Raw genomic sequence first — 25341 nt, 5'->3', positions numbered from 1 at the left:
ATGGAGCAAGACAAGCCTGGAAGCTTCTTGGTCCATGATGAGGGAAGTGTTCGGGATATCGCCATGAATGTCGTAGAAATGCAGGTGAGCGACTCGTAAGCGTATCCAGCGCGCCTTTGCAGTGGTGAGAGGCATGCAGTTCATACCGAGGCGGCTAAATGTGTATTGTGGCGACTATAATCATGCCTCATGAAGAAGCAGTACACGTTCTAAGTGTCAATCCAGATGCCACGCATCATGGCAGCGACGTTTATGATTCCTTCGATTGATTTTCATCAACAGATTTTTTTAGAACGGGGATCAAGTGGACTGGTTGGTGCATGTTAAAAACGCGAGAAACAGCGCGAACTAACAGGACGCAGAGTAAAAGACACACACACAGCGCTGACTAACAACGAAGTACTTATGCTTGCAGGCGGCTTAAATACACTTTTACAAAGCCATAGAAAGGAAAAAAAGAAAAGTTGCGAATAACACGAAGTGAACATAAGTTCTTGTCCCATTGTCATTAATAAGCACCCCGTTATTCGTTTCAAAGATACATGATTTCATTTTCATGATAAACACAGGCGCTTTGCTTACACATTTGTTGCCCCTCTGACTGATGCAAAAACGCCATATATATCACGTGTGCGTCTGTCCGCATATCTTCGAATGATATGACACTGATCAAATTCTGGTTCGCACATACACTGGCGACAATGCGCAGCCAAGACGCCGCCGATATTCGCTTTTAGTGAACTTGCATGCTCCTGGAGCCGTACATTAATGCGTCTTCCCGTCTGACCAACATATCTTCGTTTGCATGGCAGGGAGATTTCGTAGATGACACACTAAAAGTAACCCACGTACTTCGTTTTGTGTTTCGTCTTACATGAGTTGCCCTTTATCCATATTCACCATCGCACTGACCTAGCTCAGTGTATTGAGTTTATTATGTTTATTACGAGAATTACTGTGCCCCCTCTCTCGGCAATTTTCTTAACTTCATGCGACACCTTATGCACGCATGGAATAACGGTTGTGCGATATTTTATGTTCTCGGTTTCTTAGTTAAGTAATGGTTTGTTCTGTTTTTGTTTCCGGAGATCCCGTAACAGGGATTCACGGACGCTTGATAAAAACGGAGGTTGATATCCAGCGGCTTCTAGTCTGCCGATTCGGGCGTCAGAACTATGTTTGCCTGAGTGCTCGCACGATCTAGTCAATGCTTATTTCTAACAGGCAAAAGAGGGGTGGCCCCATCTTGTTTGAAGTGAGCATTAACTATGTCGTCGTGCGAGCACCCAGCACAACGTTGTTTTGACGCCCAAATCGGTAGTCTAGAAGCTGCTGGATATCAGCCTTGGTTTTTATCAAGTGTCACTAAATTCAGGTTACGGGATCTCCGGAAACAAAAACGGAACAAATGGTTACTTAAAGGAGAAACCGAGAACGTAAAACACCGCCCAACCTTTTCATTGCTTTGTAGATGTTTATTTGAGCCGTCTGCAAGCAATAAAACCTGGTTGTTAGTCTGCGCTGCGTGTGTGACTTCTAGTCTGCGTCACGTTAGTTCGCCCTGTCTCTCACGTTTTTTAAATTATTTCTCACGATAAAGTGATTTATTTACGTGCCTAGATTTAAAGAACTAGAGAATGGTGGATTGCGTGGTATAAGAAAACAAAAATCACTTAGCGGAGGAAGATATGGGGCTGTCCTAACTTCTTGAATTGGATCTGTCATAGTAGGGCTGTCTTAACTTCTTGAATCGCCACACATGCCACCGTGCTTCAGTTGGTTGCATCTAAGAAAAACAAACACTCCATGTACGGCATATTTTTTTCCCAAGAGACCATTGGATCCCAAGGAGAAAAATTTGGCGCCTGATCCTCCGGTTTTCGAGGGACACAAGTTTCAGTGACTCCTAGTGATTTCCCATTCATTGCGGTGAAATGGGCTGATCGGGGAGGAAATTGCTGGCATACTACGCAAGGCTAGCTCCGCCAGTTAATAAACATGACCACCATCACCTCTACCATGTTAGCCGCATTGCTTTGATAAAACACTTTACTGCCCCCTTTTCAGGAAGAGGATAACGCCTTCTACGTGTGTGACTTGCGTGTGCTGAAAAATCGTGTCCAGGATTGGCGAAGGGAGCTGCCGCGCGTCACCCCCTTCTACGGTGAGAGATCTGCTAAAATTGTCTGTGCGGCACGGAAAATTCACCATAAATTGTCTTCCCGCGTTAAAAAAACTCAATTCCACCGCGCACAGGGAAAGAATGGCTGATCAGCCTACTGAGGTACCGTGACCTGCTGGAACACGAAATACGTGCAATGGGTTGGGCCGGATTTTACACTGCCACCAAATCTAGGCGCTCGTTTAGTAACAGAGCAGAGGCTACAGTCAAAAAGCCAGTCGAGAGCATTAATTCTCGTAGGTGTTTCGGGAAAAGCTTCTATTAGGAAACATTTCTAAACGATAACTTCCGGAGCATTGATTACCAGCGTTAACGGTGCGTACCAAGTCCAGTATTTATCGTGTTAGTGGCCTCAGTTACACTAGTCCTCACCACCATATGCAGGCTCTCACGGAAACGGCAGCTGCATTTAAGACAGATCTCCACTGGGGCATATCTACCCCCAAAGTTACGTCGTATGTGGACGCTCACTTACGCTACAGAACATCAGCTGATCCTCCGCTTGAGCGGACTGTTCTTTTCGGACCTTCGCTTCGCTGATTTTGTATCAGCGAGGCAAGCACCCTCCTCTTATTTTAACACGTGGCCCTGCCATAGATTGCCCAAGCCGATTGCCTAGGGTGGATGCGCCAGCAATTCTGATTTTGTTTTGTTTACGTCATTAGGCTGGCGATAGTTCTGTTTAACGAGTGTGCACCGTACTCGGCGTCAGTGGTGTACGCAGGATTTTGTACTGGGAGGAGATCCCCCAGCAAGGGAAAGCATAAAAGGAGAAAAAAAGTTGTTTAAGATAAACAAGACGAAAACGAAAATCCACAAAAAGGCATTTACGCAAATACGAAGGCTTCAAGGTGACGTCGTAGTCCATATAACTTTCCGATGGTGCAGTTCCTTTTTTTCTCTGTAATTGCAAGAGGCCTGATCTTTCTTTTTAGAACATATTTCGAAGCAGTATGTATTTGGTGCGTAGCTTATCCCCACAAAAGAAATTTACGGTAGGCCTTATTTGTTGGCAGCCAGTTATTTTTGTCTTTCATCCCTACAACCCCCTTTACCCCGGCGCACGCCAGTTCTCGGCATCAATTCATGCATGTATAAATACAGCCCCCCTGTTATGTGCTACTGTGGGCGTTCGTAACACCGTACTAGGCTTCAGGGTACTCGCACAGTTTTCCGATTGCACGTAGTGCCTGTATGGTTGCCAAGCCTGATGCGTTTGCACTAAAAAACGTCCCTACAATCCGTGCTATTGCGGCGTGCCGTGTGGAGCACTCATGCAGCACTCGTTGAACACTGCAAATGAACCGGCCCAGTTCCTTGTCCTGTCTTGGCTGAGAATACCGAGTTGTTTCGTGCCTCAAGTGCGTGCCACAACGTGGACTACGTACTGATCTATGCAAGTGAAAGTAGAAGCTTCTCCCCTACATGCGCAAGATGTCTCACAAGTTGGAAAAAGTTGCCTACGAGTGTAATAAGCCTGTTGTCTTTTTTTCCAAGAAAATTAGTTGCGCTGTGCGTTCTTATTTGTAGAGGCGACTGAAAGACTGCGAAAATAAGCCCTTCAAGCGTGCTCTGCAGCAGGCTGTGGTCATGGCCTCTCTTTCGGGGAAATGCCCACGTTTGCAAAACTTGTGGCAGCATAAATGGCCGGTTTTGTGAACGACAAGGGGGCACGACTGGATACAAACATTCTTGAATGTATCTGCAGATTATACGCAGCGTCTTGAATGCCGATAAACCGGTCGTCGCAACAACGGTCCCTCATTGATGCAGAAAATGCCGAAAGCGTAAAACCTGGTGTCGCTATACTCTTCTCCGCAGAACGATGTGTGATGCCCCAAATTTTTTAACGGAGTGGTAAAGCTTGTGCACGCAGTTTTCTGAAACAAACATCAAAGCAGATTACTGTAAATGTAAAATAACTGCACGCTGGAACTCTTTCTGAGTACGTGTGTTTCAAAGAGGCCCTAAGTTAAGCTCTTAAACGTTAATCAGATTTCCTGCAACTGCAAGTGATATTTGCGTAAGTTTTGATACCGGCCAAATGTTTCGCCTTGTGGTAAGTGTACGTCGGAATACTTGTTCAATTCTTCAGTTAGGCAAGTGAATGCGCGAGCCATTTCTACATTTCACTGTCCGTGTTTGTTTACGTACGACAACCAGCGACAATGATGATAAATTACTGGCGCAATAGTCTAAACGCGTCTCTATTCACTCAGGAATCCTCTACTTTGGCTGGTATATTCCGCAGTTCCACCGAAAAAAATTAGTTGCGCCTCTTTCGCGCGAGTAGTTTGTCCATTAAGGTTGGAGCGGCGGGTTTAGAGCGCAACTTTAGTGTCCTCTCTGATGCCGTTGTACGTCAGTACGCCCTGCAGGAAAGCCAACTTTCTCTGACGATGATGATGAATGATCGTGGCTGAAGTGAAAGAAAAATGAAGGAAGCTCACACTAATGCGCAATACTTCACGGTAGCGAAGCTGCACCCAACCCTAACGACCATCACGACGGTTTAAGTTCACGATTGCAGCCGATGTGTTTCTTCTTCGCAACGACCTTTACTCCATCATTGTTGCTATAAGTGTGAGCTTCCTTTATTTTTTTTTTGCAAGTGATAATCCCTGAACTGCACCTTAAGGGGGGGGGGGGGGCGTACGGTATTGCGTGTCTCTCTCGTTCCGAGTAAGTGTTCCCATGGTTACAGCGAACGCTGGAGTTTTATTTTGTGCCAATCTTGACCAATCTCACTGAGTGGGTATGCTTGGCTTGACAAACGTGCGCCACGGACGCTGGGCGGTAGCCCCGAGGCAAGAACACACGTTCGCTCGGCCCTTTCTTGGTTTGTTTAACTGCCGGAAGGTCGCCGCGAGGCAGGCGCTCACGTGCGCGCGGTCGGTATTTTTAACTGCGGACAGGAAAAAATACGATTTGCTAAACAGCTTCGTTGTTAAAAAATGGACGCCTATCTACTCCTTTCGTTGCAAATGTCTCCGAAAGACGGTAGTCGACTGGCGCCCCTGCCAATTAAAAGCCTCCCTTCTCTAGCCAGCCCACCTCTCATGCTGCTCCTCTCCCGTCTCATTCCTGCAAGATAAAACGCTATAGGTTTGCTCACGTCAATTTAAGTTTACCACGTTCTACAGCTCCTAGTCGGGTGTCTCGATGCGAGCGCTCCGCTCACGATGCGAGCGCTGCACGGCGCAGGCGCTCGTGAATTGAGGCGCCCTCCTACTACATTTATAGAACCACGATGCCCTACTGCACGAGCGTTCCAAGCGGAACGTGGATCCCATTTAGTTGAACCTTTCCTTGCTATCGCCGTTTGATTTCTTAAATGCAGCCAGGTGGTAGCGCTGGCAACAGCAGGCGACGATTTTCTACCGTTGATGTAGCATTTCGTTCGGTATCGCAAAAACCAAGGATCCATGAATTTTTAAATAAAAGAACACTGCAAATATCACTTATGTATTGATTTTATGCGTTTTATTTGTGTAATGTAACAATGTTGGCAAGTATGAACACTGACACCGGACTTAGACGTTTAGATTTGGCTTTGAGTATATAAGAATATTGCGCAGATTTTATTTCACTTTAGCTGGGTGGCTAAGTCGAGTCCCAGACAGACAGACAAACCAATTGTTTTGAGTTTTAGGAGCCCAAGAAAGACTATCGTCTTGAAAAAAGGCTCTCAGGGGCCTCAATCGAACCTCGGTCCCTCGCGTTACAAAGCCGGTGTCTCTCCGATTGCTCCATTTCGACATGGTCGAAGCGAACGCCAAACAACACGGACCGATCCGCGCCGTACACCCTAAACCCAAACGTTAGGCCTAAGGAGTGCGCATCCGAGAGCTGCTGCAGATATTCCAGAGAAATGATGCGTACCTACAAAGGAATCCATACCAAGAAAGCCTTGCGATTTCCTTTCCCTTCACCCACGATCACCCATCATCGTAAGAGAAAGTTGGCTTTCCTGCAGGGCGTATTGGGGTACAACGATTTGCAACAGCATACTCGGCACGAAGCGCTGCGAGACAATGGCCGGGTAGCGCGCGCCGCCGTGCATTCGATGATCACGCGATCAGTTTCCGAAACGCAGGAGATATGCACCGTGACCGAGAAGATTGCAGTTCGCGCTGCGCCCAAATTTCGCATTAGGAAGTATTGTAATCATCAGTAATTTTTAAGCACGTTTTAAATGCATAGCATTTTAGTAACTCACAATGTCACGCGGCGTTGGCGTGCCTTGTCGTAGGCCGCATGCGCGCCTTGTCGTAGTCCGCAGGCGCGCCTTGTCGTAGCTTGCCGCAGCCAGGAAGAAATAACAGTTTCCGGCGCCCGGTTTCGAACCCATGACGCCGCGGGCGGAGCGCAAGGTGCCCGGCGCACTACCGACCGAGCCACGAAACCCACACAGATTTCGATGCACCGAAAGCGCCTTATATCCTTCACTCATTTCTCGTTTGTTTCGAAAGCGCCACAAGTTGTCCCGCGCCTCCAAAAGATGGCGACACGGGTCCCGCGATCGAGAGATACGACTTGCCGGCGCACCCCCTCGGAAATGCTGTGCATTTGATCGTGCCCCTCGCGAGGGGGATGTCTTTTTTGGTTATCGCCGCTATATATAGTTTGCTAGGCCGGTAATGCGCGGCAGCGCCTTTGTAACTGTTACAAGGTAGATTCCCAGTTGATATAATTCCATCGTCCTATTTCGTCAATCCTCGTTAGCAATTTTTATTTGTTAGTCGTTTTTGGGACTGTTAGTGTGCGCAAATTTTCCCTGTAATAAAGTATAGCTAACTTTTTGTTTTTTACTGTGAGCGAGAATAAAGTGCTTGGTACACTGATCTCCTACTCTACAATTGTCATAGCCTTTGTAATATGTAACTAGAAACGATGATATAGACTTCGCGTTTAGCGGAGTTATGTGCATTTCGATCTGTCTTTACATGCAAAATCGTTTCCTTAATGATTTTATGCCCATTTTCAGCTATAAAAGCCAACACGTATCCTGTAATCATTGAAACGCTTGCAAAGGAGGGATTTAATTTTGACTGTTCGAACAAGGTGAGGAAAAAACCGAACCATTCTCGTTATTGTTGCAAATTCAGACATTCTCAAGGATCGGTATAAGCTCAGGTGGCCTAGCGGAAGTATTGGCAAAACATCAAAAATTGGCCTCCATTGGACATGGCGGATTTTGCCCTGCCAAAACTATCTATAGCCTAGTGCGAATATTGCCTTTGCAAAGCGCAAAATAAAAATAGGAGGTAGGCACAGGATTTTAAACGAGAGGTCCAGAGCAACCCCAATTACTTTCCCAGACGTGGGTATGTGTTTCAACTCTAGGTAGATTGGGAGTCTGAGTTCATAGCAAAAATGTAATGCTCGAAAAATGCTGAGCCCTTCCACTCTGAAGGAACATGACCGGGAACTTTTAACCCGCGGTACAAAGGTGACACATGCCTTAGGTGAAAGGTGCGAGCAAATTTTATTTTTCTTGAGGGCTGATGATGGTCACCCCTAGGAAAGAGGCATACATACTAACGTACGGTTTCATCATAACAATTCTAATCTTGAAAATAGTGTCTGTTGCTAACAAATCAGCTAAAAATTTCCATTAACGAGACGAGACGTATCGCTTGTATTCACTGTCGAGGCACGCATGCAGGCAACCAAGTGAGCGCCCCGTTACTGGTTACGTGAGGCTCCGCGGGATGGCGGTACTTGTCCGTGCTAGCACATCAATTGTGCCGGGTGTTCCAAACTCTACCCCACCGAACGCGAAGTAATGCCTCGACTGCAATGTTAATGACATCTCTGTTGAAACCACCGTTGAGAATCAGGTTGAAACGGAGCTGACGACGCACGCCGGTGTTTTTTTTTCTTCGGCGTACGGGCGCAGTGGCACAAGCCGTGCCATGTTCGTGGCCGTTTACAGTGTTGCCAAGCGAAGAAATTGACAGCTAAACATTTCAATGAATTCCACCCATAGGATTAGGCTGTAAGTCATGTTTTGGTTTTGAAAATAGTACGTAATAATAACTAATCTACTTTCGGTGCATATCCATGTGACGAGTCATACAAGCATGACGTCCTAATCATGTGTTTTGAACGGCGTGCGACATTAGTGGTTGCCGTGTGCTCACAGACCACACACCAGGGCGTTAATCTTTAATACCTTGGACTATAGAACACCTGGCACTTCAAACGTACTATCTTGATCACAGCTAAAGTGAACACGGAAGCGCGGGTCATTCCATGCGCGGGAGCCGCCTGTAGGCGTTCCGGGTAAATTCACACGCGCATTACATAGCCTCGTTGCAAATGAACTGCGCATGCGTGCGAAGTTATACTGAACGCCGACAGGCGGCTCCTGCACACGGAATGACACGCGCTCCCGTGTGCACCCTAACTGTGATCAAGATAGTACGTAGACACAAAAGATACATCGAATTCCAGCCATGTAAGCTTCGCTGAAAATAAAACTTGGGTTGTGTAACGTAAAACCTCAAACGTAAAACGGTACTCCATTGTCACAGCAAGTTTTTTTTTTTTTTTTTTAGAGTGAACATGCAAGGCTAGGATCCCACGGTCTCGCGCTGGCGGCAATTTGCTCAGCGGCCTGTGTTCAGCGGATGGAAAAAAAAATTGATAGAAAGGTCTTAATGCCTCAATATTTCGTATAAGAATGTTATATCGCCCTGGAGAACTCTCTTCCCAATAATGCTTTTTTGTTTAGAGGTCTAGCCAACCTTAAGACAATCGCTGTAAGTTTGGTATCTGTGCGCTTGCTTTCCAACATTCTGTGGTACACAGTGCGGCACGGTAGCCTACGTAGGAAGTATGGTTACAGCTCCACTTTATACAGTTACACCTGGATATAACGAACCTCTAAGTAACGAATTCCCATATTTTACGAAGCTTTTCAATTCCCCATTCCCAGCCCCATTGAAAGCCATGTGTTTGCGACCTGTATGTAAGGAAGGCGCGCGACGGTTAACCTTGAGGTAATGAATTCGCTACGCTAATGAGCTATCGCTTTTCCCCTTTTTTTCTGAAAAATCGGCTTGAGAAGGGCACTAATTTAGCGAACTTTGCCCGCATCGCAAACTACCGTGCGTTTGCAGTGTGAGGGAAGTATGGGTTAGGCGCTAAGCCCGCCTGTCGGCGTGTAGCCGCACGTCTCCATTGCTGTCCGTGGTGGCGGTTCGTCGGTACTCAGTTCTACTGCCAGGAAATGAGAAATTTTGTCTTTTCAAGACAAGCTTGCAATTTTGAATGCCGTCTCTGCCGTCGAGAAAGAAGAACGCCGCCACCTGGTACAGTACCGCAGCTTAACAATTTTGAGTGTGGCAACGATCATCAACTTCGGGAAAAGCCGTCCGTTCACCATACGTTTGTGCCTTGAACCGGAATGATGCACCAAAAGGTGTCAGAAGGCGAAAGTTATACTTAAGTTACGTTTGTGCATACGGGGTTACGTGAGCTTGCTTCTTTGAAGTGCCGTGCAGTGACTAAGTTCGTCGGAAAGCAGCAGGAACAAATCACGCTATTTGTCACCGTGAAATAAATCCTTTGAGGCTGAAATCGCCATCACTGATGTCGAGCAATTTGTTTTCGTTTGTACTTCATTCCCGCGAACCTTAACTGGGAACCTGCATGCAACGAAAACCTGCACGTGACAAAAAAATACCATTTTTTGTCAACATCGTCATATCCACGGTTAACTGTATACACCTTCCAATCGCCCGCGCCTCCTCCCTGAGTCGTGTGTCCTCCTCACCCCGCAAGGCGTCTCGATACCTCGTGACATTGCGCAATGCCGCGCGTTCTTCAGCGGCCATCTAAGCGGCGCAGTAGAGACTGCGCTGTTATTAGCGTAGCCACGGTATAATAAAACACGCCATTGGGTCTACCAACCAATAGTGTGTGTCCTTAGTCAGTGACGTATGGAGATCGGCCACTGTCCTTGTATTCAGTATAGCAAATTCTCAGTATAGCTAAACCTGAGCCCAGCAACTCCAACCTGAGCGCTAACTTTGCTGCACTTCCCTCTTTGGAAGGTCAAAGGGCGCTGAATTGTCGTTCTTTTTTTTCAGCGGGAAATTCAGTTGGTGCTGAAGTGTGGCGTGGACCCCAGTAGGATTTTATACGCGAATCCTGCCAAGCAAGTTTCACACCTTGAATATTCCAAAAGTGTTGGAATCACTTTAATGACGTTTGACTGCGTGGAGGAACTCCACAAGATTTCAGACAAGAATTCAAGGTTGTATTCTTCCTATTACACAATTTCTTAGATGAAGTAGGAGAAAATACCTAAACGCTTTACAAGTGAGCAACCAAATGAAAGAATGTTGAACGTTGCAATAGCGTCCTGCTTTCTGAACCCCATACCCTAATGCGGAAATTCTGGAATATAAACACGCACCGAAAAAAGGAAGCTGAGTCATAAAAACTGGCAATCTTTCACATCCATTTACGTGCAACGGAAATTTTTATGGTGTGAGCTGGCGTCACAGCCTCAGGGAAGAACGCAACCGAACTAATGCACCGGTTTATTTTTCTGGTAAAGCCCCGACATTTATTTAGGCGCGCTGGAAATGCGTCTCTCTAGCTAGAGGGGATCCCCATCCTGGCCGGTGAAGCCTTCGTGAGCAGTAAGTCACAGCTTGTGGACTAGGAAAATCAAAGTTGTGAAATAACGCGTACGACGTACCACAAGCTGGTCCGCACGTCCACATGTTCTTTGTCCAAATGGTGCACATGTCTTCCACACCAGAGGTGAATATTTTGAACTTCTTGCGATTTACACGTCTTTTTCTGCTATAAATGACGTTCTTTACCCGATTCAGTTCGCTGCTCGGCTTTTCATTCACACGACACCGTCTGGGAAGTGGCATTCAGTCTCGTTCTAATGTCATGCTGCGTACCCATTGCTTCGCTGCAAGTGTCATCGAAACTCCTCTGCCACCGCTGCCACGTAAAACCTTCCGTCGTCTCCCCCTCCAACCACTCACGCCTATCTTCCCCCCTTTCTTTCGTTCCATGATGAATGCAATACGGTTTCCTCAATTTTATTTTCCAATGCTCGTCCTGCTCGCGCCAGTTGTTGGGACCTTTTGTTTCGGTTGTGCTCATAACGGCTTGTGCTGGCCTCTTTTGGTTTGATGTTTGCTTTATTTCGCCTCTCTTCGATGGCGGTTTTATATCGTCATATCATATTTATTTTAGTTTTGAAGTTACCTGTGTGCTGAATAATGTCGTCACGTAAGAGTGGCCGCAGTGTTCTGTATTTTGTAGCGGTTTTTATTATATATGCTTGTGCTCAAGCATTCTTTCGCCTATTTTTGGCTGGTTGGTTGAACAGACAGACAGACAGACAGACAGACAGACAGACAGACAGACAGACAGACAGACAGACAGACAGACAGACAGATGGACGGACGGATGGACGGACGGACGGACAGACGGACAAGCAGGCAGGCAGGCAGGCAGGTATGAAGAAGCTACACCGGAGGCGCGCTTTAGTGGATGGCTGCGGAATAATTTCTACCACCGGGGTATATTTTTCCTGCCCTCAAGTCTCGAAACGCGGTTGGTGTCGTCTATCGAATGCATCAGACAAAGGTCCGCCTCGGCCAGCATAAAACCCGCGTCCTTGGGCTCACCAGCGCAACGCCTTACTAGAAAAATAATGGTTGGAGTAGACGGCCTTAGGTTCTTTATAATGGCAAGGCAGAGTTACATTAACGAGGGCGTTCCAGAACCGACCTCCGTCATGTAGTGGTAGCGTGGTGAACAAGTGGCTTGCAGGGGAGTTGCCCCCGTTTCAACGATGCAGAGCGAAGAAAGCTTAACTGCATGGTGAGAAGAGGACAGCGATGATACGCGAGCAGCACCCTGGCGTGCTAATACCATGGCAACTGAATGGGCAGAGCAACGCTCTGAGTGGATCCCGGGAGTCTCACTCACTGGGCTAGCCGAAGGGCAAGAATTTATAACGATAAGTTCGCAACGGCGCATAACCTTTCAGTGCGTTGCGCACGTCACCAAAAGTACAGATACACAAAACACAAGTCCTGTGATGTGTTCTGCAGAACCGGTGTATGCAGAGAGGGAGATAGGGGAAAAGGAGGGGTCTACGGACGCCAGAGTCAAACATACACAAGTAAAAAATTCACGCATCTCAACGAAGTGAATCATGACGAGTGGGCGAAGCGCTGGGGATCGTTCTTACCGTAAATCATCCGTGACATTGCCCACTCGGGCAAGTAAATGAGTGACAACGCGTGTGTACAGTATATACGATTCCAATCCAATCCAATCGGATACAATTCAGTTTAATCTAATGCAATACAATCCAATGCTCCTCGCGCATGCGCAACACTGTCTACACGGACGCCAATGGACAAGCCACGGATAAAGCGAGGTCCTAAGGTGCTTCGCCCCTAAAACATTCTTGAAGAGACGGAGAGGCGACGAGTCAGATGCCGCTGCCGTCAATGGCCGCTTAGGCAGGCTCCTGCGTTTTCGAGAGGGTTCAGGCCGCGCAGTATTCTCTAAATCGCATGAGCGCTGCAAGTGTCTTCTGCTCGCGGCGCCAATGCTATGCGGGAAAGCATCAAAGCGCGCCGTCACGCTGTGCGCTGTCGAAGGCCGCGCACCGCGTCAACACACGCACACACACACTCAGTCGACACGTAACAGCCTGCACAGCGCCTTCGTAACGCTGTAAAACCACACCAATGACCATGGTTGTATTGCTATGTATGTATGTATCTATTGATCATTAGGAAAGAGGAAGGACCACCAGCATGCGTAAATTGTTTCGCCTAGGGGCGGACTATCGGAACGCCTGCTGGTGTAGGGGAGGTGGGATAGGGAGGAAAGAGTACATAGGAATAGCGCGGGGTAGGCGAGAAGGGCAACATGGTACATATGCACAACCCAAATGGGATCGCAACAAGGACCATATCTAAAACACAAAGGAGAAAAAGGAGTTACACAATTAAAGCAGAGAGAAGACTACACATATATACAAATAAACTAAATGTTAATGTGCGACATACATGTAAAAGGGACACACATATGCACGCACACACACACACATACACACACACACACACACACACACACACACACACACACACACACACACACACACACACACACACACACACACACACACACACACACACACACACACACACACACACACACACACACACACACACACACACACAGAAAAGCTGCTTCCGCAGCAGCACTCCACTACAATCAGGGTAGCTAGATGGTGTTATAGTGGAGTGCACTGTGCAGCCGCAAAAAACAAAATATGTAGCGTAACCTCTTTTCTCGATGACGTTTGACTTAGGAAGAGCCAAATTTATAATTCCTATAGCTTATAAAGAGTTAAAAGCAGGACTTTGCGCTAACTGCTGGTTCATGCAAAATCACAAAGAATTCATGACTCCGAAGAAAAAACAAAAAAGAAAAGCTCCCGCTCGCGGTATTTTTGCCCAACAACGTCGCTAGACGTTATTACGTGGACACGTGATTTCGTCACGGCATTGCAGCTGATTACGAAGAGCACATGGCCATCAGGCGTTGCGCAAGCGGTACATTTCGCCTAGTTTTAATGCGAAGTCATTAAATGGCCTATTCAGCGAAATAGCCGGGGTCCGGGGTATGTACCAACAAAACGACGCCTAAAACTCCTATTGGCTGCGACGCGTAGCACATGCTTGGAGAGGTGCATCGGTTAATGCTTTCCCGGAATTTTCGGAGATTAGGCCTTCCGTTGCGCTTTGATGTGTAGCGCAGTAACAGGTGCGTGCATCTTGATATATCAGGAGGTTGAACTAGTTTGGCCCGTCATTAAGCTCTACAGTAGGGTTACAATTAGACCACTAACGAAGGCCATAGTATATATACGTAAAGGTGCATTAACCTACTCTTTCCAGTTATATGCTGACGGTAAACCTAATGTTGCGCTTTAAAGTCCAACTAAGTTACAGGGCACCCGCAGCGCGACATATTATGAGTTTGACGTTGCTCTGCCCTCGTTGGGGTGAGCGGTAGGCTACACAGTCGTAAGACAACCAAGGGTGACGGAACATACCCGCGCCGAGGGTTCATATTTCGTTCATAGTCCGACGTTCAGCTGCTTCCTAGTGCCCCTGTCTTGAGCTCGTTTTCTCCGGCGACACAGTTCAACCTGCTCTTCCCAATTTTTTGCCTGAGCCGAATAAATCTACCTCTCCCTTTTTCTGCTCTCACGCTCCAATAGGCTGTTGTACCTTATTGTTTCTTCCTAATTCAACTCCCTGCCCGTTGAGTGCGGTACTCAATTTTAAATATTTTCGGTGATGTGAGTTCATCCCCTCTGTAACTAATTCTTCTTGCGCTTCGCACATTTATTCGACAAAGTTTTGAAGTAGACTCAGCGCACACAACTGCGCTAACTGCTTTGGTCGTTCTGATCTTCATTGTCTACCAATCTAACCGCCTGGTCACCATCACGCGACCGGGATTTGACCAGGATTCATTTCTCCCCGTTTTATTTTACTGGTGCCATCGTAGAGTAGTGGTACAACTTTACTCGCATTTTGCTTTATTCTTCTAATTATCAGGACGCCATATACTGCATTTCGACGTAGCCTGTTGGTAGCTAATCATAAAATGCCATTCACAAAACAATAGGATCCATTAATGTGCCTTTGCGAGCATTGGGGTCTCTTATGAGCGCCGCACACATAATTAGAAGATTACGCGCAAATTAATCAAAGTTTATGTTGTAATTATGCTATTAGGTTTTGTAAGAGGGTCTTCGTAATCCGTTGTAAAACCGTTCTTAAAGGTTCTTCTTAAAGGGTCTTCTTAATCCTTTATAAGCGCCATCATGTAATAATGAATCACGGTTGAAATGTTATATTTCTATTCGAGAATCTCAGCATCATATTAATAGTATATCTCTATATCCATCCGACTTGGCTCTGAAAAATTCCAGTATGAACACACCCAATTGTCATGATGAGTTGCTATAACAGGGGAACTTGCCCCCTCTTTATTTACCCTGCTTCAGTGGATCTTATACCCCTGTCAAACGTGCCTATTTAAGGCACTCAGGCCGAGTGCACTCGGGCTCCCCGAATGACCCTTTGGCTGCGCGCTGTTAAACGACGAAATAAAGTGTCCTTGCTGGGATGTCAGTGACGATAGCTGGCATGAATATTCGACAAAATTACTTGAAATTCCACCTCTGTGTCGCGTGAGGAACAATATAAACGCTTTATTGTGTTTACATTGTTATACACTGTAATCGGCGTTTCTCACAAGTCCACAAAACACGCAGTTGGGACTGCGGATGAATACCGGTGGTCATAATTTTATTGTTATACGCTGCGCAGCGAATCGCAGCAGCCATATCGTCGAGGGAAAATTATCAGGGAGCGCGGATTATAACTGAAAGTGCTGGTACTGAAACGGGTACACGACCACAAAAACTACCTACGCGAACGCCTCAGAGAACGGCGGCCATGGATTTCTACAAAAATTAAAAAGAAACACGCAGGACAGCCTACCAGTATCAGATCAAAACAGAAGCAAAAAGATAACTGTGATTCCCTACTTGCATCGAATTGCACATAACTTGAAAAAAATAGGCAAACGCGCTAACGTGGAAGTAGTATTTTCCGCCCCCAATAAATTGTCAGGGATGTGCTCAAGAGTCAACAAAACAGCAAGAACAATGCAGTCTTGCTCAACAAAGCATGAAAATCGGTTTGTAGACTGCATAGAAGGGGTAGTATATTCCGTTCCGCTGTCCTGTGGTAAACAATATATAGGGCAAACAGGAAGGTGCCTAAATGAAAGGCTGAAAGAGCACCACTACAAAGTAACCAAGGCAATCAGTGGCCACTTGGGCCTCCACTGTAGGGACTGCAGCGTTAGCGGATGCAGCCCTATTTTTTCTGAAACAAAGGTTATAGCAAAAAATAAGCATAAAACCACTAGAGAAATAATTGAAGCTGCCGAAATCGCCCGCCTAAAAGATAAATGCGTAAGCATGCCCTCTCTGACCCTCTCCCAAAAAGAATTAGATTTTTTGACCCCAGGTTAGTGCAGCACGTGTTTTTGTGGCGCAGAGCGAATGGTGATGTGTGACGACCAATGGTGATAAGAGACACTATCGTGTTAGTCTTGCTTTTCCTTGTATTTTTAACCGTGGTGGTATATATGTGCCCGAGCGGTAAAGAATAAACTGTTGTAAGTCAGCGCTGTGCGTGTCGTCTCCTCCTTCTCGTGTCTGTCAAATTTGCGCTGTTCCCCTTCTTTTAGTCATGGAACAACACCTCACGAGGCGGCGCTAGCACGTCGTTGGGCGAGGGATTATTTTCTTCTTTCTCGTCGCTGCTTCTCTTTTCGTAAAACTAAATCAGCAATATACCCACAATTAACTTCTAACATAATTTACAGACGACTCAAAGCTCGTTCTTTTATGTTATTTTTCCAAATTTTAAGGCCCCTGTGGACGAGACAACTCACTCGGCGAGCCGGCCCGGGTAAAGTGTGTTTCGGGAACACGCTCAGCTTTAAGTGCGTTCGGCGGTAATTGTCATTCGCGTTTGCTGTTCGGCTGCGCCCGAATGACATTTTAGCCGAGTGCACTCAGTGGGAGTGCACTTAAATAGGCACGTTTGAGGGGGGTATTACTGCTCAAGAAACCTGGCGCGGAGTGTTAAGCTCTGGCCGCATCGTATGGTGCATGCGCACCCAAGAGACACATTTAGAACGCTTAAACGCGTCGCTTGCAGACTCCTTTTGAGGTTCGCAACTGGAGGGCAGCAAGTAAAGGAAAGGCAACTGGAGCTGAAGTTTGGATGTCCACTCGCCGATGCCGAAAAAGTTCTCAGAACTGCCATAAAACTAGGCCACACGGTGGTAGGAGTTGCGTAAGTATTTATAGTTTATTCTTTGAAGTTTTGTTGCTGACAATATTGTGAAATTTAATAGTGATGTTGCACTTGGTAATGGAGGGTTACGTGCGAGCGTTGAATGATGTATGCATGTTCTAGTATAGTGTAAAGCGTTTCCCTTTTTTTCTTAATTTTAGCATGATTTATGCCCATTTTATTTTTATAAAGTATTAGGTGGGGTTAAAAGAGACGGGTAGGTTTTTGCAGGGAAATTCTGAGTGTTTATTACTTTAGGCAATACGGTCCCAAGCTATCAACCCTAATGGAATTTTCACTCTTCTTCTTCTGGCAACCGACGGCTCTCACGTTTACACGCGATATTTTGCGGACTGCTCGTGTGCCCAAGGCCAAATTCGGAATGGGAACGAAAGCTTCCCGCCTGCTTTACTGAAGCAGCCATTGTTATTGAATAGCTGATGTTTTTGTGGCGTATTCTCAGTCTATTCTACACTCTATGTTCTCCCTCGACTCGGATGAGAGGAGGATATCGCAATGCTTTCATATGCAAAAATCGCTCAAGGATCTCATCGACTGGAGGCTCGAGTAGAGGACGGATTCAAAATACCAGGGTTTGTCTGTTATAGCGAAGAATTCTGCATGAGTCTACTGCGACTGCGCACTTCTTCAAAGCGCTTTCGTTAAAGGGCTGGTGAAGAGCTTTTGAAAAAAAAAATTGTTGGGGGCATTACTGTATGGTTTTCTTGACGATGAATTCGAAAAACATGTTTATTTTGTGTGTAAATACCCCAAACCATCTTTTTTCGTCAAAACAAACGACCCCTGCCCGGGGGCACGGCGACAGCCTTGGTTGCCTTTCGCGATTGGCTGGCGGCAGATGACGTCATATTCGGAAGTGCCCGCGCTGCGGTGATCGCTCGGCCTGAAGAGCTCGTTATGTTCCCGTTCAGGTACGGGCCAGAAAGTCCTCTGGTGAATGGAAGAGTTACACAATCTTCCCTTAGAATAGGAGAGCCTGAGGGAAATAACCATAACAAGTTGGCTCTCGGCGAACTTTCGAAAGGGGTTCTCCCCTTACGGCTCATGGCCGACTTCTGTATCTCGGATGCAGGGAAGTTGTGTAGATATTGGTTCGCCGCCTTTCACTACCAGCGCTAGTCAGAATTTCTAGCCCAGTTTTTCTACACACCATCATCCCCTTCCTCGCATGTGTAACTTAGTTTTTACATTCGAACAGGCGGTAACAAGCTATGTGCAGCGGCCCGCGATGCGCGCAAGCAGCAGCTAGCGAGCGGCCGGTCGCCGCGTCGCGCGGAGGTGCTGGCGCCGGGTCGCTGCGCGGCCGGTCGGCGGAACGTGGCATTACTGCACATACGCAGCTTTAGAATAGGGGAACCTAACGTTGGTGGCCCCCCAAAATGTAGAGGAACCCAAACGCAGCACGCTGGCCCGCAACGAACTTTAGAAGAACGCCTCCCCCCACAGCTCCAGCCGGCTTGGGTTGCACGGATCGCCTCGGATGTTGAGACTTTAGGCTTAGCATAGAGGCAGATATTTGGTCGCTGCTATCTGTACAATTGCGAATGACTATCCTTAACACAGTTTTTCACCACACTGTCATCCCCTTTCTCGCACGTGGAACCATATTTTCACGTTGATAGTCATACTAGCGATCGGTGCTGTGTTCATTCTTGCGCGCAGGTAGCGCCATCCACCGGCCTCTCGCCGCATCTTGTGCTCGGGCAGGTGCATTTGCTGCCGTCGACGAGCCTCCTTGACCGGCCGGCGCTTCGCATCGTGATTCAAATTCGATCACCTCTTTCAAAATTGCCTGGGATGACAATCCCTGGCTCAGTTTTTCCCCACACTATCATCCACTCTCTTGCATGTTTACCTTGCTTTTCGCGACTGCCCTGTTTCTGGACAGCAGCGAAGAGCGGTTGCTGCCACGGCATGCGCGGTTCGAACCGCATCGTGTGCCTCACGGGAATGCACGACCGGCGAGTGTGCGGAGCACTCTCACAGGCAGAAAACGCTTCATGCTTTCCAGCTTGCTTGATTTCTTCTTAAAATCTACCTACTTAGCTAAGCTGTCGTCATAGCTAACAATATTGATCGGGAAAACGAACAAGAAGTTCAGGAAAGCCAGAGCGCTGCGGTCCCACAAATTTTCTAATCCCGTAATAATGTATCAGGAACTTGGGGCACCTCCGTATTTGTTTAAACCCGTCGCTTCGCGTATGAGCACAGAGAACCCGACGACACGGCCGGCCCACGGGCGCTGGGTGGCTCGGGTAGGAAATCTCTGATATCTAGGAGTCAATTTAGGAAATCTCTAAAAAAACAGCGACATAACGGTTAAAAATCGACGCGGAAGCAACTCTGGACAATGATAATTAATAAAGTGCAGATTACAGGCCCGCTAAATTCGGAACTTCGCCCACAAAACGAGGACACAGCGAAGCCGCGGCGCACGCCCCTGGCGATCTTCCGAATATGACGCTACTTCCGGTCGCTGCCTCTCGGTTTTTCGCTCTTCCGGCGATACGAGAGGGAGCAATGGGCGGGGCGTAAGGTCAACTTTACCGACGAATACCTCTGTCCCCAAGCTAAAAATGACGAAAAAAACTTTACAGGCATAAACAACCCAATGTATTAATGGCGAAAAATATATTTTTACCCCATTTTAAAAGCACTTCAGTAGCCCTTTAAGGAGCCAAGGAAAACGCGCTTACGCTTGAAAATTGATTGTGTACGTGGAGTTTAACGCGGCGAAGCGACACCTTTGTTGCGAGACATTTCGGTTACCGCAAAATTGAAATAAGTTTGCGTTTCGAAGAATTCAGGGAATTTTTTTTTGCTTTACAGCTTTCACCTTGGCTGCGTGCCCAGCACCCCGGGGATTTACCAAGCTGCGATCGAGCAAGCGAAGAAGTTGTTCGACCTTGCTGGTCGGCTCGGGGTCCAAATGAGCGTGCTTGATATCGGCGGAGGAATGTTAGGCAGTCACCGCAAGATGGACGTCTTTGCTGAAGTAAGGATACCTAATTTAATAAAATAATGCATCGCTTTCTTGCTATTTGCTCAAGCTGAAAAGCAGTGCCAGCAATGGAAAATGAGGTTGCTAAACCAACTGAAGTATGAACCATACTGTTTTGGCAGACTCGGTTAGAAAAATGTTGCCAATACTAGCGATCATGTTAATGATGATGATGAATTGCTTCAAAGCTACCGCACATTTACTGTGTATATCCGGATGATTGCCATAGCATTGATATAAGGAGTTAAACATGTTCAACATTTATTTAATGCGAAAGCATTATGTGCCCGTCACAGTCAAGTGACGAAGTCATGACATAGCATCGCAAGTCATTTGGACAAGTCATGGCGCCACGTTGCAGCATCAAGTGAGAGTCTTGTTACCGAGTCGTGACGTCACTTTACAGAAACACGTTGCAGAAAGTATTGCTAAGAGAAGCCATAATGCTGCCCCATCGAAGGTACGTGAGGAGGCTTTTGTGCCTTGAGGAGTTTTTTTTTGCTAAGCAATACACGATACGGAGGCAGTCCGTGAACGCGAATTGTGTCGGAGCACAAATTCATATTGTGAAATTTATGTTTGTTTGCTTACACTGCGTCGTGGTTTTCCGGAGCAGGTCTCTGCAGGTGTGCGGTCAGCGCTAGAAACGCATTTTCCGCCCTCATCCGGGACCACGGTCATTGCTGAGCCAGGAGCGTTCTTTGCCACGTCGCCCTATACTTTGGCGGTCAAGGTCGTCGCCAAGAGAAGCCAGCTAACCACCATTGATGGTAGGGAATACACTTAAGGCCTACCTTGATGTGCTTGCCCGCCATTTAGAATGGGAATTTGACTTTCGCCCCCTTCATAACGGTGGGCTTGTTGTTAGGCGTGGTTTTAACGGTATAACAGGCCCTTACAGTTAGTCAAAAACCGAGCCAATTGTGTAATATTAAGAGTAAATTTTATCCTATGAAAGTTGATGTAACACCCTCAAGCCATTCTACATCGTTCTGCCACTGTTTTTGTCGTCATCAGCTATTGCTTGGAGGGCATCGCTATCTATACGTGAGCGCGTGTAACGCGATGGGGTCTGTCGAGAAACGTGCTACGTGCATGCAGTCGTAGGTGTCAGGTACTTTGGTCCCCATGCTTGGGCCACGTACTTTTGGACGTGCCGCGGCGGTTAGCAGTCCTGCGTGTTCTTCGCTTGGCTTAGCTCCGTTGGAACGAGCGCGGAACCTGAGCCAGCCATAAATGATGGACCACCGTAGGTACCACGCAAACATCTGGCGTCTTCAAACTCCGTCTCTCTTTTTGATTCCCACGACTTCACATACTTGTCGATTGGAGCGAACATTGGAGGCTATGCGTAGCGCAACTGCACTGCACGGCCCCCTAGCGGAAAACCCTGCTTGTGGCCAAGAAAAGTAGACTGCGATTTGCAGCAACGAATAAGACTGAAAGTTGGGCTAGTTGGTGTTGACTTAAAATCATTTTACCAGCGAAAATACAGGGACCTAGAGAGCGATTGTCTAGCGATTGTCCTGCTTGCTTCTCTCTAGGTCCCTGTTGTTTTTCGCTGGTAAAATGGTTCTAATGCAGCATCGAAGCGAGACAAAGGTTCAGACGCAACACTTTCTTCTACAACATTTTCCACTATATTGTTCTCAGGTAGATATATGATGATGCATAGATGAGCATAAATACCAGCAACCTCGTCCAAAAAGTGTTTTAAAATTGACCACTGGAGCCTGATAACGTTTTATCCTCTCAAAATGGGGCCACGTCGAGCAAATGAGCAAAAAGGTTTTGTGCGTCAGCGTTACTCTGCGAGCCTTTCAGAAATCAATCCGTCTTGTTCCCTCGTCCGCCTGTAGGCACCATGCGGCAGGTTGCGCTTCATGGCATGCTTGTGGGACGTATGAATTAAACCGGCATTTCAGACTAAAATGACATTTATTTCATAAAGGCTTTGGGCCTTGTGGCGTAGGCGGTTTGAGATAAACATACCTAAGCGTATAGGTATCCTCTAGAAAGATTGCTCGCGAAATTCACAAATGCTACTTCTCGCGTGTTGCTGTAGCTTTTTTCTTCCTTCTTAGGCACCGTGCGAGAACACCACGATATCTACGTCAACGAGAGTCGCGAGAACTGCATCCCGCGAAAGATGTACAAAATCCTGGACATCGTGCCTTCACCACTGGCGGTAAGAGAATGTTTCCTTTAACTGAGTCAGGACATGCCATTTTTTGATTAACATTGAATGAGCAGTGTCCACATGCCATCTTCCAGTAATTGTAACAACGCACTTATGAACAGGCAACCTCCACTTGTGCCTTCGTCTGTCAAAAGCCCGCTTATCTTCTTGGCCTGAGACACATGCTACGTAATTTGGAAAGTACCAACTCTTACATTTGTTGCAAGGCTCAATTGCGGTCTTAAAACGACTTATCCCGGTTAGGTCTAAACGTAAACCAACTTATTCCTTAAAACAATGCACGGACGAAGAAAAGGTGAAACTGAGTTGGGTGCGGTTAGGATCTAGAAGTGGCGGCAACAAAAGCAGTGGAAATTAATGAACAGTTACACCAAAAGTATGGTATTAAGATTTCAAGGCACTTTTGTACACGAAACATTTTTGATATTACTATTTCTAGTAAGTACTCAGTTCAGTAATGAGAAACTCCTGATCTCAAGTTCCTCTAAACATAACCATACATGCAAAAATTTCGACTTCCAGCCCCCGTACGAACGGCCCCGAAGCCAGCTGGCGACCCTGTGGGGTGCAACGTGCCATCCGTATGACGTGTTCGAGAGCGACGTGCCTTTCTTCGACGTGACCGTGGGCGAGTGGCTGCTCATGGACAACATGGGTGCCTACAGTATGGTCAAAGTCAGCGGCTTCAACGGCAGCGGCTTCCCGCCTGTCCACTACAGGACGGAGAGTAATGACGTGGATCGCGTCTCTCGCATTCTCCGGGCATGGGGGCTATCGCCCGCTTACTGCCAGGCTGTGCAAGCCTTGGGGAACTCAGCCACATCGGCGGAGAAACCAGGAGCACTGGTGTAATTTTGTGGTGTTCCACTCGTGCGTTTCCAGAATAACGGTTTCGCACCTCACGCATTCCGCGTATTTGCTTTCGCTTCACCTACCGCTTCTCTTTCTTCACGCCAACGTGGCTTCATTTCTAGATAAAAGATTCGACAACATTAAGAAACAAAGTCGAAAGAATAGCTGTTGCTTTCCCTGAAGCATTTCTTATCATAGGAATGCAAAGCATCAGGAAAAAGTAAGGCAAAATGCAGCTACCATTGTTCAAGGTCTTTCAGCCGAAATAATAATGCTGGCCGCTTAAGTGTGTTTTCTTAATGTTTCGTTTCTCTCAGTCTCACAGTTGCGTTTCTCTCAGTCTCACAGTTCTCAGGATGCAGTTGTTTTACGCAAATTGTGCAGCGCCTTGTCATAGTCGTTTTTTTTCTTTCTGACAGGGTGGAGGCCCTGATAACATCCTTCCGCTCACCTTACTTAACAAAAAGTTTCTCTTTGTCGCTGTATCCGAATTAAAACGTATGTCTCGGTCTTTCGTCCGCTGCTTTCTTCGAGGCGTTGTTCCTACCTGTAAATAAATGTATCTATTATTCCGTGAGCAATATATAAGGCATGTGTGCAAAATGTCAAAGCCCGTTTATTAAGAGAAGGATGCTTAAAACGCGAAGCTTTTTTCCGTGCAACCTGAGTCAACGTCAAAGTTCAAAGTACAAACTGCTTCGACCACGTCGGAATGGCGCAATAGGATCTAAATCTCGTTCGTAACGCAAATACCCGGTTTTGATTCCGACCACGGTAAGCGTTTTGTTTTTCTTGGGGCGCTTGATTGCCTTCGCTATCACCTTCATCGTTTTGTGAAACCAATACTGTAAAGATGGCTTTCCTGCAAATAGCAGCGGCGACATCGAACGCCATCAGTGAGGCATAGAGAGCTTCGCTTTAAAAATTTTGCCGTCGATCTGTCCACACAGCGACAAGAGGACGAGAACGATAGACTCCGCGGCTGCTCTCACGCGGCGAGCAAGGAAAAAAAAAAAAAGAAAACTCGTCGCGGGCTGTCGCGCATGCGCAGTTTTTCGGGCCGTTGGCTGCTGGCGCACTGGCCCCGAGAGGTGGAAATAAATTATAACGCGAAACCTCTAAATGCCTCATCGCGAGAACACCCATCGTTGTTGTTGGCGGGTGTAGGAAAAGGCCGCGCAGTAAGAGCTTAGAATTTGAAGTGTAGAATTTAGAAGAGTAGAATTTGAACCCGGGTCTGTAGAACAGGAACCGAGTGCTGGCTACCACAGGTTTGTTGTTATTGCCTGATTGGGCAGGTACACACAAGACAAAGATTAAAAACAAAGTACATAGCACCATGCTCGTGCTTGGCGGCAACATTCTCGCGCACGTTCATGAATTTTAGCTCAGCAAGCGAACACATTTCATCATCGCATTCGCTTCTACAGCAGAACTTTTGCTCACAACAAATGCTATGCACGAAATTGCCGCGCACAGGGCGTGCATTACAACACAATTTTGCACAGTCATTCGACTGCGCCATATAGCGTGGAGGTCCAGCAGGAGCCACAGATGATAGGCTTTCCGATCCACTACTAATGTCTTATTCCTTGATATTCCAACCGTAAATAATTTTTCCCTATAAAAATTATTCCCTATATGTACCCGGTCCCTATAGGCACCGGGCAGTGCCACCACTGAGCGCTCCCCTGGTTAGTGGAATGAGCCGTTGCATCGGACTGCGCAGCCTTCCGTTATTTTTGCCGTGTTTGCTTCGGTGCTTTGAATGTTTTTCTGGTGTTGTAAGCGGATATGTGCAGTGGAACGAAGTCGAGACAGATGTGCTGGGTTCTTAGATGAAGTAACGGCTGCTTAAACTTGTCGCACGCTTCTAAATTTGGATATGGGCTACAATGACATCAGCGCTTTTGCAGCGATCTACGCATGGTTCCAACTATTAGTATTCATTTGTTCCTAAATGTACTAATGGCTACGTAAACTTATTGAACGCTTCTAAGGTTGGGAACGGGCTACATTGACATGAGCGTGTTTTGCGGCGCTCTGCGCCTGGCTACACGGTATCTGATTAGGAATAAAACTATTATTATTAGCATTCTTTTCTACCACTTTAAATTATCTTCGCTGGTTT

The 25341-nt window shown here is 46.9% G+C and overlaps 1 protein-coding gene across 1 annotated transcript; it reads left to right on the top strand.

The window, feature by feature from the left end:
- On the top strand, positions 1–23713 carry LOC144179906 (ornithine decarboxylase-like). The gene is made up of 9 exons (XM_077708328.1): positions 1–84; positions 2068–2164; positions 7170–7246; positions 10282–10448; positions 16999–17136; positions 19987–20152; positions 20775–20928; positions 22243–22346; positions 22881–23713. Exons 1-9 carry the CDS (start codon positions 1–3, stop codon positions 23208–23210), a joined length of 1317 nt encoding a protein of 438 aa, XP_077564454.1. The 3' UTR covers positions 23211–23713.
- The last annotated feature ends 1628 nt before the right edge of the window (positions 23714–25341 follow it).

This window comes from Haemaphysalis longicornis, unplaced genomic scaffold, assembly GCF_048455015.1.
Source record: "Haemaphysalis longicornis isolate Haplotype H1 unplaced genomic scaffold, Haemaphysalis longicornis Haplotype H1 scaffold_4, whole genome shotgun sequence".
NCBI classification, from domain to species: Eukaryota; Metazoa; Arthropoda; class Arachnida; order Ixodida; family Ixodidae; genus Haemaphysalis; species Haemaphysalis longicornis.
This window is presented reverse-complemented; position numbering and strand designations above follow the sequence as displayed.